This window comes from Geotrypetes seraphini, chromosome 4 (genome assembly GCF_902459505.1).
Source record: "Geotrypetes seraphini chromosome 4, aGeoSer1.1, whole genome shotgun sequence".
Classification (NCBI taxonomy): domain Eukaryota; kingdom Metazoa; phylum Chordata; class Amphibia; order Gymnophiona; family Dermophiidae; genus Geotrypetes; species Geotrypetes seraphini.
In genome coordinates, this window is record NC_047087.1 from 297503218 (window position 1) to 297519355 (window position 16138).

General features: G+C 41.5%; 1 protein-coding gene across 2 annotated transcripts in view; it reads left to right on the forward strand.

Annotated features, from left to right (window-relative positions):
• Nucleotides 1–16138, forward strand: part of SLK (STE20 like kinase) — a 277359-nt gene that overhangs the window by 139886 nt on the left and 121335 nt on the right. For both annotated transcript variants that reach the window (XM_033941264.1, XM_033941265.1), the window contains exon 11: nucleotides 2320–2443. In XM_033941264.1, coding sequence (XP_033797155.1) covers nucleotides 2320–2443 — 124 coding nt within the window. The remainder of the gene's footprint in view (nucleotides 1–2319; nucleotides 2444–16138) is intronic.

Genomic DNA, 16138 nt, shown 5'->3' on the forward strand with positions numbered 1-16138 from the left:
ATGAACCCATCCGCTTGACACCAAATCACCACTCTGCATCAATAAACTTAGTTACTCTATTCAGTCTGCCATGAAGATACTGGGTGTAACTCTGGATCAATGACTAACCAGGTGGACTCCTTAATCAGAAAGGGTTTTTTCACTCTCTGGAAACTTAGATCCATTAAATCATATTTTGATACGTCAGCATTCAGAATCCTGGTACAATACCTCGCACTAAGTCAACTTGATTACTATAACATCACCTATCTAGCAATTTCCCAAAAGAATATGCAACATTTACAATTAATGTAAAATGCAGCGATCAGACTAATCTTCGGGCTAAAGAAATTTGATCATGTGACACCTTACTACCGGCAGTTGCACTGGCTGCCCATGGAAGCACGCGTAAAGTTTAAGTTCGCCTGCCTCTGCTTTAAAGTACTATATGGACTAGCCCCTAAATACATAACTGACCTTTTCTCCCTCTCAGCCAACAGACACAAGTGAAGCTTACATTTGACTTTCGTTTCAGCCCCAGTTAGAGGATGTAAACTGAAAAAACACCATCAACACCTTCTCTCACATCAGGCAGCATTATGGGGTAAAGATGTATAACAATTGCACTCGCCCACTACTTTTGAGGAATTCAAGAAGTGCCTAAAAACATATCTGTTCCTGAAATATCTAGACAGTTGACCCGTACATCTTTCTCCTCAATAACGGTTCTCTTGACCTATTAACCACTTTCTTTCACTTCTTAAGTTCAATCAATTTGTACCTTCTTTTGATCTTATGTAAACCGCATAGAACTTCACGGTCCTGCGGTATATAAACTGTTATTATTATAATGCAATTTTGTACATTATATGGTGGGTCATTGGGAGCCAGTGTGTGTTTTTTTAGAAGTGGTGTTACATGATCATATTTTTTTGAGTTTGTTATGATTTTTATTGCGGTATTTTGGATTAATTGTAGTCTTAATTGTTTTTGAATGATGCCTTATAATAATGAATTACAGTAATCGAGTTTCAAAATAATGAGGGAGTGAATAAGAATGTTAAGAGCTGGCGGATCCAACACCTTTGCTAATGACCTGATCAAGCACAATTTGTAGAAGCAGTTTTTTACTGTTTGTTTCATATGATCTTGGTATGTTATTTTGTGGTCTAGTATTACCCCAAGGATTTTGATGCTTGAGACCTGTTGTAGGGGAATATTGTCAATCAGAATCGGCACATGTAAAGTAAGGCCTTTGTTTTGAACTTTAGTTCCACCCTTTTTTGAGCACTAGTTCTGGACTTGTCTGGTTTGGACAATAAGGAAGAAAAAATTGCCTTATCTGATCATTTTCTTCTAGACCAGTCCAGAAACCTGCCCTGAGTGTTTAAGAAATTTTATTCCTGTTAAGCAGTAAATTTTTTTTTTTTTATCCTATTTGTTTTTTTTGTTGTTTTTGGCAGGTTTAATTTCTATCTTCAAGCTTTTTCATAACAACATGATTTTGGTGGAATTCATTATGTCATATTTATAAAATGGAAAGATCAATTGCCATACAAAAAGGGAATTATAATAATTTTAAAAAGATTTGGGGGCCATTAACAAATTATTGCAATGAATAGACATTTTCCTAATGAAAGTACATTTACATGTAGGGGAGGGTAAATAGTTCTTTTAAAGGTCTGATTAATAGATTGAAATATAATATATAAATGATATTTTGAATTAAATTACTTGTGGGAAGTGTGGATGGGGGGAATAAATTCATATATGTAAAATCATAATTGTATGAATATCAAGTGATATGTAAAAGTTAATATGATGTAGTATTGTGCACTTGTTGTAAGATGGAAAAATGAATTTAAAAAAAAAAACATGTTTCACTAAGTGAAATGGCTAAATGAGGCATATGTTCTTCAAGTTGTCAGTGTTGACCAAAAGTATTGCCATGAACACCATTGCTTGACTAATTGAAATATTGAATATTCCATGGATGCACGATACTTCTTTTTCTGTGTCCATGTATATCCACTGGTTGATGGACATAACCCACCAGTTCTGGACTGTACTAGTAGGACTAAAGGAAATAAAATTTATCAGGTATGACATAATTTTACCTTACCAAGATGCAGCAAATAGAAACAACACATGGTCCACTCACTATCCTTGTTAGCAGTATAGAACTTTGAAAGATTTGTAGTGGTATATCAAGTAATAAATCAATCAAATCAAAATTTTCTCCTTATATTTATTTTGTATTGGGGAGAATAATTAGGATAGAGTGGACTGTTAATCACTTCTGACATTATCTTCCTGCTTTACAATGATTCTTCTATTTAGACGTCAGGAACTGCGAGAACTTCGACTTCTCCAAAAAGAGGAGCAGAGAGCACAACAGCAACTTAGCAACAAACTGCTGCAACAGAGAGATCAGATCTTCCGACGATTTGAACAGGAAATGACGGTGAGATTTGCATTTTTCTTTTTGCATGTTATGCAGGTCAGCATCAGCAACCATTTTAGATGCTTTGACCTCAAACCGAAGAGTGTAGTGATGATAGGGAAACATTGTTATACTCTTACATGTGGATAATATTTGGTCCTGAAAGTAATTTAAAAAAATATATAAAACTTTTAGCTATTGATTTTTTTTTCCCCTTTGAGGAGAGTAGGATGGGAAGTCCTCACAAGTGATCCCTAGCAGTTTCGGACATGGGAAAGTTTCCCTCCGCTTAGAGCTTTTGGCTTGGTCTGCACCTGTGCAGCAGTTTCCATTGTGTGCCATCATGCCAGGGACATTTTAGTTCTTTGTTTTCTGTGAAGTCTGTAAATCAGAATATGAATGGCCACAACCATTGACCCTCAAGCTTGAAGAATGCTTGTATAGAAGGACTGAGGTTGAAATAGACACTAAAAAAATGACATGGGATTATTTCCCGCGGTTATCCGCGGGGACGGGAACGGTGATGAATTTTGTCACCATGTCATTCTCTATTGCATAGTACCATCAACCCGCAGTATATGAGCCAATAATATTATGTCTGATTGGGTCCATCTTCGAAAAGGCAGACATTCTTGATCCGGCAAAAACTGTAGGTTCCCCCGAATAGGAAGTTGATCAGAGACTCCAGGCTTCCCACCAAGCAAGATCACTAAGAATTTCCAGTTATTTCTGAGGGAGCCCAGTAAGGGTGAAGAGCGTAAAGGGACAGGAAGCGAAGCCCTAGGAACGTGAAGTAGAGACAGTTGCCAAGGGTGATACAAGGCCAGTTCATAATCAAAGCAGGTATAGGTCTCCTGTCCCAGAATCCAGTGTCTAAGATATCGGAGATAAGCTTGATTATATTTCTGCATATCAGAAACGCCCATCCTATCCTGAGACCAAGACCACAGTAGATATTACATTACATTAGTGTTTTCTATACCTTTCAGTTCTAGACAGTTTACAAAAAGAGTTGGCCTGATAGAGAAAAGCCACACGAGGCTTCATGCCTCCCCAGAAAAATTTAGATAGCAATCTATATAACTCTTGCAGATCTTTCTGTAATAAACGAATTGGCAAGAATTGCAAAACATAGAGCCATTTTGGAAAAATTACCATGTTAAATAGCTGAATTCTGCAGTGTAAAGATAAGGGAAAAAAATTTCCAGCCATCCAAGGGTTGACACATGTAATCTAACAGAAACCGCAAGTTGAGGTCCTAAGAGATATGGTTGAGGGAGTTAAGTGAATACCTAAATAGCGAAAAGAAAAGTCCTCCCATTGCAATGGGAACCGGCCCACCCAACCATCACGCACCTCTAAAGAGTTAGTGAGTGCCAGGGACTTATCCAAATTCAACTTAAACCCTGAGAAATCCCCATATTCTGCCATTACTATTAACAAAGTCCATAGGGAGGTTTCCAGATTAGTAAGATGCCCTAACAAGTCACACTTCAACTTACTGCTATCAGTTCCTCCAATACTTCCTTCAGCCATGACTCTCTCCCTCAGCATCCATTCGTTTCTACAATAATGGACGCATTCAGGGTTTCTAACCTCTGCTCTTTTTGACTTTCATATCATGACTTGGAAAGTACCACTTCTATTCTACATTACTTTTCTATTTGAGTCGATGAACCTAGAGCAGTGTTCAACCTTTTTACACCTATGGACCGGTGGAAATAAAAGAATTATTATCCCAGGACAAGCAGGCAGCATATTCTTGACTGATGGGTGACGGCACCGACGGAGCCCCGGTACGGACAATTTTAGAGTGATTGCACTCTAAGAACTTTGAAAGTTCTAGTAGGCCGCACCGCGCACGCGCGAGTGCCTTCCCGCCCGACAGAGGCGCATGGTCTCCAGTTTCTTAGTTTCCGCGGAGCTAAGAAGACGCGTGTTCCAACTGCTGTTGGAAAATTTTTTCAAATTTTTCTCGCCTTCCCGCTCGCGCGTTATTTTTTCGACTTTTTTCCGGTCAGCCCCGGCGGGGCCTGTTGGCACCATCGATTTTGCTACGGCCGTTTTTCCCTTCATGCCCCCTTCACCGGGTTTTAAGAAGTGTCAGCGGTGTGCACATCCTATTTCTCTTTCCGACCCGCACAAGTGGTGCCTTCAGTGTCTGGGTCCGGACCATAGGGCAGAAACGTGCACCCGCTGCAGTTCTCTCCAAAAGAGAACTCTAAAGAATCGCCAAATTCAACAGCGAATTCTTTTCGGTGCCGCCATGGAAGTTCCCCCGGCATCGACACCGTCATCTTCCTCCAAATCGGCACCGGTGACTTCGACACCGCAAGATCCATCCTCGGTGTAGCACCCTGTAGGTAAGCCGGCTAAGAAGCCATCCCCTACTGTCCTTAGCCCGCCAGTCGAACAAGCAGTGAGCCAAGTCCTGCAGACTGCGCGCCGGCCTCGCAAACGCTCCGCTCCTATTGAAGTCACTGCCTCTTCATCGGCATCGACTTCGCCTGAGCGTCGAGCTGCACCGCAGGTTACCGAGCAAGAAAAAAGCGGTACCGGTGCCATCGGGACCGTCTCTGGATGAGAGAATAGCATCCATCCTTCAGGTCCAGCTTAAGGAGCAGTTACAACACTTGCTCCCGGCTCTACTGACTCCGAGCCTTCCAGTGTCGGTATCTACTGAGCATTCGGTGCCGATCGTCGAACAGCCTGTTTTGTCGGCATCGACGTTGTCGGCACCGCAAAAATCTGTTTCTATGCCTGTTCTCTTGGCGGAACCGAAGTCTCTTCGACGCACTGCTTACTCGACTTCGGAGCCGGTGCCGTTCTCTGACACCCGTACTGCTGTACAGTCACCCGGTACGGTGTCCATGAGGTCTGGTAAATCGGTACGCAAAACCAAGCATACCGAACCTTCTACCCCACTTTCTCAGGGCCGTCTGTCATCGGTACGGGACCCTGATTTGTGGGATGATTCTGATGACCCCCTCGGTACCGAGGCAGATTATTCCTCGGAGGAGGATGTTACATCGGTGCAGGATCCTGCTGGTAAGCCAGAACACTCGTCCTTCACCAAGTTTCTTAAGGAGATGTCGGACACCCTTTCCATCCCTCTAGAGTCTGACTCTAAAAAATCCAAAGCATTTCTTGATGCTTTGGATTTTGACCAGCCTCCAAAAGAATTTTTAAAGTTACCCCTCCATGACATCTTGAGGGAAACTTTTTACAAAAATTTAGAAACTCCTCTCACCGTTCCAGGAGCCCCTAGGAAGCTGGAATCGCTTTACAAGGTGATTCCTATTCCAGGGTTTGACAAACCCCAGCTGCCCCATGAATCTCTGCTGGTGGAGTCCACCCTCAAAAAATCGGCAGGCTCTAGTGTATATGCCTCTGTCCCTCCTGGCAGAGAGGGCAAGGCCATGGATAAATTTGGTAAAAGACTTTACCAAAATGCAATGCTGGCCAACCGTTCAGGTAACAATGCGTTTCACTTCTCTTTTTACCTGAAACATTTGATTCAGCAAGTCTCTTCTTTTCAAAAGTATCTTCCTGACCTTAAGCTTCCTGCATTCCAACAATGCACTTCCAGTCTCCTACAACTCAGGAAGTTCATGGTCCGGTCCATCTATGATACTTTTGAACTCACATCCCGAGCCACGGCTATGTCTGTAGCGATGAGACGATTGGCATGGCTCCGAGTCTCCGACCTTGATGTGAGCCACCAGGACCGCCTTGCCAATGCTCCCTGCCTAGGTGATGAGCTCTTTGGAGAATCTATGGATACCACCACTCAAAAGCTCTCTGCCCATGAGACGAGGTGGGATACTTTGCTGAAAAATAAAAAGAAGCCTCCTCCTCCTCTTCCATTTAGACAGCAGCCATCATATCGGAGGCGGTTTTCTGCTCGGCCAGTTCAGCCTCAACCTCCACAACCTCGGAGGCAGCGGCAGCGGCAACAGCACCAACAAGCACGTCAGCAACAGCCGCCTACCATAAAGCCTGTCAATCAGACTAAGCCGACTCAGCCCTTTTGACTCCCTTCTCCTGGGCATTGCCAGTCTCCCTCCCTCCTGTCCTCTTCCACAGCCCATAGGAGGTCGATTAACCATTTTTCACTCTCGATGGGAGGTAATCACCACCGACCAGTGGGTGCTCTCGATCATAGTCCATGGCTACTCATTCAATTTTCAGACTCCTCCACCGTTAGGCCTGCCAAAAGAGTCTGCTTCCAACAAGTCTCAGTCCCTTCTTCTCGCTCAAGAGGTTCAATCCCTCCTTCTTCTCAATGCCATCGAAGAAGTTCCTCAAGATCAGCGAGGTCAGGGTTTTTACTCCCGGTACTTTCTAGTTCCCAAAAAGACCGGAGACCTCAGACCCATCTTAGATCTCAGAGATCTCAACAAATGTTTGGTCAAGGAGAAGTTCAAAATGCTCTCTCTTGCCACCCTCTACCCTCTTCTCGCTCAGGGCGACTGGCTATGCTCCCTCGATCTCAAAGAGGCTTACACACATACTCCTATCCATCTGACGTCCAGGCAATATCTGCGCTTTCTCATCAATCAACATCATTATCAGTACAAAGTGCTACCCTTCGGCCTGGCCTCCTCTCCCAGGGTATTCACCAAATGTCTGATTGTGGTAGCGGCCTATCTCCGCTCTCACAACTTTCAAGTCTTCCCTTATCTGGACGACTGGTTGATCAAAGCTCATTCCCCTCAGGCGGTTCTGCTTGCCACCAATCAGACCATTCACTTCCTTCGACTATTAGGGTTCGAAATCAATCTACCCAAGTCTCACCTCATTCCGACCCAGCGACTTCAATTTATTGGAGTCGTTCTGGACACTGTTCTGATGAGGGCGTTTCTTCCATCCAACCGCCTTCACGCCATCCTCCATCTCTGTCAGCAGGTGTTTCAACAGATTACCATTTCTGCGAATCACATGATGGTGCTATTGGGGCACATGGCTTCGACAGTACATGTCACACCCTTCGCACGTCTCCACCTGCGTACTCCTCAATGGACCTTAGCGAACCAATGGTCCCAAGCGACGGATCCTTGTTCACAACATATATCTGTGACCTCGTCTCTTCGACAGTCGCTTCTTTGGTGGTTGACATCTTCAAATCTATCCAGAGGTCTGCTGTTCCATCTACCTCCTCATCAACTAGTCATCACCACAGATTCCTCCTGGGGAGCTCACTTGAACGAATTCCAAACTCAGGGATTTTGGACTGCCCAGGAAAAGAAACACCACATCAATTTCCTGGAACTCCGAGCGATGTTCTATGCCCTCAAGGCGTTTCAACATCTTCTCTTTTCTCAAGTACTACTCATTTGCACAGACAATCAAGTTGCAATGTACTACATCAACAAACAGGGAGGAACGGGCTCTCGCCTGTTGTGTCAGGAAGCCCAACGGATTTGGTCTTGGGCGACAGCTCGTCACTTATTCCTGAAGGCTATCTACATTCAAGGGGAACAGAATTCCTTAGCGAACAATCTCAGCAGAATTCTCCAACCTCACGAATGGACCCTCGATCCCTCGACTCTTCAGACCATTTTCGCTCAATGGGGCACTCCTCAAGTGGACCTTTTTGCAGCTCCCCACAACCATCAGCTGCCCCTGTTTTGCTCCAGACTCTACTCTCCTCACCGTCTGGCGCCCGATGCATTTCTCCTGGATTGGACCAGTCTCTTGCTATATGCTTTTCCCCCTCTACCGCTCATGCTGCGAACACTGTTCAAGCTCAAGAGGGAACAAGCCACCATGATTCTCATCGCTCCACGGTGGTCCAGGCAACATTGGTTCTCCCTTCTACTTCAACTCAGTTCCAGGGAACCCATACCTCTTCCACTGTTTCCTTCTCTGCTTTCTCAGCATCAGCAGACCCTACTGCATCCCAACCTACAGTCTCTGCACCTGACAGCTTGGTATCTCTCGGGCTGACTTCGGCTCACTCACTCCTTTCTCAGCCTGTCCGCTCTATCATTGATGCTTCCAGGAAACCGGCCACGCTCCAGTGTTATCAACAGAAGTGGTCTCGGTTTTCTTCCTGGTGCCTCTTACATCACCATGATCCCATGTCTCTAGCAGTGGGACTGGTGTTGGACTATCTTCTTTCCTTGTCTGACTCTGGTCTTAAATCTACTTCTATCAGAGTTCACCTTAGTGCAATTGCTGCCTTTCATGAGCCAATTCATGGAAAACCCCTCTCGGCTCATCCTTTGGTTTCTCGGTTCATGAGGGGCCTTTTCAATGTGAAACCACCTCTCAAGCCTCCTCCTGTGGTCTGGGATCTCAATGTGGTTCTTTCCACTTTAATGAAGCCTCCTTTTGAACCTTTGGCCACAGCGCATTTCAAATTTCTTACCTGGAAAGTGGTCTTCCTTATAGCTCTCACTTCTGCCAGGAGGGTCAGTGAACTGCATGCACTAGTGGCCGATCCACCTTTCACTGTTTTTCACCATGATAAGGTGGTTCTCCGTACACATCCCAAATTTCTTCCTAAGGTTGTGTCTGACTTTCATCTTAACCAGTCCATAGTCCTACCTGTATTTTTTCCAAAGCCTCATTCTCATCCAGGTGAACAGGCTTTGCATACCTTGGACTGTAAACGTGCTCTGGCTTACTATCTTGAACGTACTAAGCCCCACAGATCATCTCCTCAACTATTTTTGTCCTTTGATCCTAATAAGTTGGGTCATCCTGTATCTAAACGCACTCTCTCCAATTGGCTTGCTGCTTGCGTTTCTTTCTGTTATGCTCAGTCGGGCCTGACACTGGAAGGTTCTGTCACGGGCCACAAAGTTAGAGCTATGGCAGCGTCTGTAGCTTTCCTCCAATCTACTTCCATTGAGGAAATCTGCAAGGCTGCTACTTGGTCCTCAGTTCACACTTTTATATCACATTATTGTCTGGATGCATTCTCCAGACGGGATGGACACTTCGGCCAATCTGTTTTACAAAATTTATTTTCCTAATGGCCAACCTTCCCTCCATCCCTCTTTTTGTTAGCTTGGAGGTCACCCATCAGTCAAGAATATGCTGCCTGCTTGTCCTGGGATAAAGCACAGTTACTTACCGTAACAGGTGTTATCCAAGGACAGCAGGCAGATATTCTTGCGTCCCTCCCATCTCCCCGGGTTGGCTTCTTAGCTGGCTTATCCTAACTGGAGACCGCGCGCCTCTGTCGGGCGGGAAGGCACTCGCGCGTGCGCGGTGCGGCCTACTAGAACTTTCAAAGTTCTTAGAGTGCAATCACTCTAAAATTGTCCGTACCGGGGCTCCGTCGGTGCTGTCACTCATCAGTCAAGAATATCTGCCTGCTGTCTCTGGATAACACCTGTTACGGTAAGTAACTGTGCTTTTTGTGGACCGGCAAACTACTAAGACCGAAATAAAAACCCCGTCACCGTGAACTCGGTCCCTGCAAACCATCTGATCCCATCCGCACAAACCCCAAATAGTTACGATTTTATATTGAACGTATTTTATCAAAGTATAAAAAGAAACAATATTCTGTACAATTGTCATTTTATAAATACAAATAATACAGAGCAAGGATCAACAAAACCCGTCTCTCCTCCCCTTCACATATATCCCCTCTACTATCAAGAAAACTGAATAAGCCAAATTATTACAGAATGCTATACAGAAATATCATGCTAACAGAATACTGCAGTCACACATGACAGGAATAGTGTTAGGGGAGTGCAACTAGCTTACCCCCTTCCCAGCATTAATCTCTCTACTTTCTCTTTCCTCTGTCTCTCCTCTTTCCCTTATTTGATCTCTCCATTCCACTCTGACCCCCTTTCCCTCCTCTAATCTCTATGCCAGCTGTTTCTTTCCTTTTTTCCTACTCCCCTGTCCAGCAGAACCCCTTCTCCCTTCCCTCCTTCCCCTATCCAACAGTAACTCCCTTCCCTTTCCCTCCTCCCCTCCCAGCAGCATCTCTCCTTCTCCCTTCCTCCCTCTCCCTCCCTCCAGGCCAAGTAGCAGCTCTCCTTTTATCCAGCAGCTTCCCAGCCTCCAACAGTGGCTTCCTCCCTTTCCCTCCGCTCCCCTCCCAACAGCTCAATACTTGCCTTCAGCAGCGCCAGTAGCATCAGCGCAGTGATTCACTTAGGCAGCCTTGGAGCTTTTGCTGAGTTGCGACTCACCTCTGATGCTGCAACTTCCTCTTTCCTCAGAGGTGGCACAATCCATCAAAGGACCCAAGGCTTCCTAAGTGAATCGCTGCGCTGACACTAATGGTGCTGTTGCAGGCAAGTACTGAGAGCTGGGAAGCAAAATGTCAGAGCTCCCCTGATCTCACTGGCCCTGTGCGGACCGGCAGGAAATTTCTGCAGACTGGCGGTTGAAAATCACTGACTTAGAACACTGACCTCTATTCACCTTACAGAAGAGCTCTCGGGGTAATCCCTAGTGGGTCACTGTTGCTGACTTCCTAATCTCCAGTAAGTCCAGTCAGCCCATTCCCTATCATACAACGACCTAAGCCACGCAGGACTGCATATAACCTGTTGTTTCTTTTTCATTCTTAAACATCCCACATTCCAGAACCCAACTAGACATTCTATCTCGGTCTTCATAACATCTCACTCTCCTATGTTTACATTCAGCTACCACTATGAGGTTGGGTTACATTTATTTTTTTTTTTTTTTTGTAATTGTGTATAACAAAAAACAAGATAGAGAGACAGCAGTACAACACAAAAGTAGTACATGCACCAAAACTTTGCAGTTCATCAGAGACACGGCAGAGGAAATTAGGCCAGTAGAAGACCGCGAAGCAGTGTGTTTACTGTGCCTCGGACGCTGTTGGAGCTGTGGGAGTATCAACGGGGGTTTTGGGTGTGGCGGGGGGGGTGGTTAAATGGATACATGCTGCTCAAGGGGATGGCAGGCAGGCTGGCATCGGGGGGGGGGGGGTTAAATGGAAACATGCTGCTCAGGGGGATGGGAGGCAGGCAGGCAGGCATTGGGGGTGGGTGGGGGGGTTTAAATGGAAACATGCTGCTCAGGGGGATGGGAGGCAGAATGGCATCAGGGGTGGGGGTGGGACAAAGTCTGGAAGATAATGATGGGAACATAGGAAGGAGGCACTGGGTCACTAAGGACATAAAAAGGGCCACTGAGGGCACTAAGGACATAGGATGCACTGAGGACACTAAGCAGGACAGAGGCACTGGGGGCACTAAGGATACAGGAAGGAGGCACTGGGGGGCATTAAGGACACAGTACGCAGGCACTGGGGCACTAAGGTAAGGACGTGGGAAGGGGTACTAAGGACATGGGAAGGAGGCACTAGGGGCACTAAGGACATAGGAAGGAGGCACTGAGGGCACTAAGGACATAGGGAGAGACACAGACAGGCAGCATGCAAGGACAGAGAGACAAAGAAAAAAAATCAGACAGACAAAACATCTACTCTAGCACCCATTAATGTAACGGGCTTAAAGACGGTAATTAAATAAAGTCTGTACTCAAGTCTAGAGAAGCACAGTGATTTTAAAACTCAATAATTAACTAGTAAAGTCAGTGCTCAAGTCTAGAGAAAAATATTTCAGGTAGCAAAACCTAATTCCAGTCAGTTGAGATATTTAAGAACAAAATCAAAGGCACTTAGCAAATTTCCAGTTCCGATCCTTGGAAGTCAAATGCTGTGAGATATGCTTTGTTTCTCTATTCAGAGACCAGCCCACCCCCTGCTGTAGTTTTCCTTCCACTGAGTCACCAAGATCCCCATCAGCAGTTCTATAGGAGGATCTAGCAATTGAGACACTATAATGACAAATTCTACTGGAATCTAGTTAGCCAGCTGATATTTTGCCTGGATTGGAGATAATCTATTATACCAGTCTTTTTGTTTTGGTAATCGAGCGATTAAGTTGACTTGTTTCCATTGTGGAGTATTTGAAAAAGTATCTCATGAAAAATTCCTAAGGAAATTAGAAAGTCATGGCATAAGAGGTAATATCCTATTATGGATTAAGAACTGGTTGAAAGATAGAACACAGAGTAGGGTTAAGTGGTCAATATTCTGAATGAAGAGGAGTAGATAGTGGGGTTCCACAGGAGTCTGTGCTGAGACTGCTACTTTTTAACATTATAAATGATCCAATGATGGGAATAACTTATGAGATATTTAAATGATACAAAATTGTTAAATCACAAGAGGTTTGTAAAAGTTGAAAGACTGCAGTTGGGAGACTGGGCAACAAAATAGCAGATGGCATTTAATGCGAGGATGTGCAAAGTGATACGTGTGGGAAAGATGAACCCAGAATATAGCTATATAATGTAATATTGGCTAAAGAACCCTAGCTGCTTTAGCCTTTCCACATAAGGAAGTCATCCCATCCCCTTTTATCATTTTCATCGCCCTTTGTACCTTTTCTAATTCTGCTATATATTTTTTTTTTTTTTTTTTTTTAAATTTTTATTTATAAATTTTCCATTCTTACAATATTTAATTCATACAATATATATTAATTATTACATATCTGAAATATTATCATTATTAATTCATAGTATTTAAAATATAATATGATAAAGATTATTCAATAACATATACAATATAATTCCCTCTCCCTTTTTATATAAATATTTCCATTAATTATTCAAATCCCACCCCATTCATATACTATTTTTATCATTGTGCTAAGAAACTAATCATTAGAATAATTTGTCAATGGTTGCCATATTTTCATGAAATTAAGAAGATTTCCCTGTTGTATCGCTATTATTTTTTCCATTTTATAAATATGACAAACAGAGTTCCACCAGAATGTATAATTCAATTTGGTATAGTCTTTCCAGTTTTGAGTAATTTGTTGCATGGCGACTCCTGTTAGTATTAATAATAGCTTATTATTGTTTGCTGATATCGGACTCTTAGTTCTCATTGCAGTTCCAAATAATATGGTGTCATATGAGAGTCCTACGTGATTTTCTAGTAACTTATTAATTTGGGGCCAAATAGAATTCCAAAATGCGTTTACACAGGGACAGAAAAAGATTAAATGATCTAACGTCCCTATTTCCAATTTACAATGCCAGCATCTATTAGATCTAGTACTATCTATTTTTTTGCAGGCGCGTTGGGGTCCAGAACACTCTATGTAATAAAAACAACCATGTTTGATTCATAGATGCTGACCTTGTAGATCTTAATCTCCAGGACCAAAGTCGTGGCCATTGAGATTCAGAAATTGTCTGACCAATCTCAATACTCCAAATATCCCTAAGACCTGTTTTCTTTTTTTTATTTAAAAATCCGTATATCAATTTGTACCATTTTGCGGCTTGGTGACCCAAAAAATCCGTCTGGAAACATAGAACCTGTAAACTATATTGATTATTTAGATTTTTCCATTCAGGGAACCCTACCTGAATGGCCTGCTTCAATTGCATCCATTTAAAATATTGTGTTTTATTTAATCCAAATTTATTTTGCAATTGTGAAAAACTAAGCAGTGATCTTTCTGATATGACATCTTTCAATGTTCTTATTCCTGCATTTATCCATTGTTTCCAGACGATTTTAAATCCGCCAATCTTGATCCTGGAGTTTATCCATATTGATTGATTTAGAGATTTAGCAATAGGTTCTGATGATAAATTACTGATATATCTCAATGTTTTCCAAGTGTCAAATAAAATTCTGTGATCTTTGTATCTTTTAGGCATTGTTATAGTTATTAATTGTTCTGGATATAAAGGGAACAGGAGCCGCCATTCTAAATACAGCCAATCTGGTACATTTTCCAAAAGGTCTGGGAGGATCCAATACATACCCTGTCTTAAAATATAGGCTTGATGATACCTATAAAAATTTGGAAAATTTACCCCCCCTTCCATAATTGGTCTTTGTAATGATACTAAAGCGATTCTTGGTCTTTTCCCACACCAAACAAATTTTGTAAGAATATTATTAAGTTTTTTATAAAATGACCCCTGAAAAAATATTGGAATCATACTCATTTGGTAACAAACCACAGGCAATATCATCATTTTAATTGTTTGAATTCTTCCCCACCAAGAAAGATGTAATGGATTCCATTGCTCACACATTTCTGTTATTTTTTTTAATAAAAGTTTTTCATTCTCTTTGACTGTGTCTTCAATTGTATTTTTGATCATAATTCCTAAGTATTTTATACCATCCTCTTTCCAAATAAATGAATATGGGTCAAATAATCCTTTGGTACAATGAACATTTATTGGGAGAATTTCAGATTTGTTCCAATTAATTTTATATCCAGAAAAAGTACCATATTTTTCTATTAAATTAAGTATACATGGAATAGTAGTTTCCGGTTCTCTTAAATATAATAATATATCATCTGCATATGCAGATAATTTAAATTCAAAACTGTTAAATGATATTCCCTTTATCTCCTTATCTTTGTTTATTGCAATTAATAAAGGTTCTAGGACAATATCAAAAAGTAAAGGAGACAGAGGGCATCCTTGTCTAACTCCCCTATGCAAGATGAATCTATTTGATAAATTATTGTTAATATATAATCTTGCTCCATGAGAGCTATACAATGTCTGAATCATTTTAATAAAACCGGATCCTATGCCAAACCATTGTAAAGCTTGGTGTATAAAATTCCATTCCACTCTGTCAAAGGCTTTTTCTGCATCTAAAGATATTAAAAAAACTGGATCATTTATATTTTTTGCTAAATTTAATGAGTGGAATGCTAATCTAGTATTATTTGATGAATGTCTTTTAGCAATGAATCCTGTTTGATGTACATCAATAATGAAAGGGAGAGCTTTTGCCAATCTTAATGCTAATACTTTAGCCATTAATTTATTATCCACATTCAATAATGAAATAGGCCTGTAATTTGAAACCAGAGTAGGATCTTTGTTTGGTTTTGGTAAGACTATAATTATCGATTCTGCCATAGTACCAGAAATATTTTCATTCTTTATTTGATATTGATACAAATTTAACAGATGTGGTAATATGATATTTTGGAAAAATTTATAAAATTCAACCGTATACCCATCTCCACCTGGAGCGGATCCAGCTCTAAGAGACTTCAATGCTATTTCTAATTCTTTTAAAGATATAGGTTCTTCTAAACTTCCTTTTATATGATCTGGAATATTTGGTCCAATATATGAATTTAAAAAAGTTAATCCGTCTTGTTCTTTATTTTTATAAGAATTGGAAGTATATAATTCTTTGTAAAAATCAAGAAATTGTGTTATAATATCTTTTGTGTTGGTATGTGTGTTACCTTGTGTATCTTTAATTGCAATAATCTTAGATTTTCTTTTCTTTGCTTTTAGAAAGTTTGCTAATAATTTCCCCGCTTTATTTGAATTTCCATAATATTGTACTTGTTTGTTGAAAATGTCTTTCCTCACAATTTGAGAAGAAATCTCATTATATTTAACTTTTAATTTTAATAATTCTTGTAGTGTATTATTTTCCCATTTATCAATTAATTTATTTTCTAATAATTTAATTTGCTTTCCCATCTCAATAAATTGTTTTTTTTTTTGTTTGTTAATAAATGTTGAATATGAAATAATATTTCCTCTCATAGTTGCTTTAAAAGCATCCCATAAGATCTCAGCATTAATATCATCTGATTCATTAAATTGAAAGAATTCTTGCATTTTTATTTTAAAATCTTCAAGAAATTTTGAATCCACTAATAAATCATTATTAAATCTCCAAAT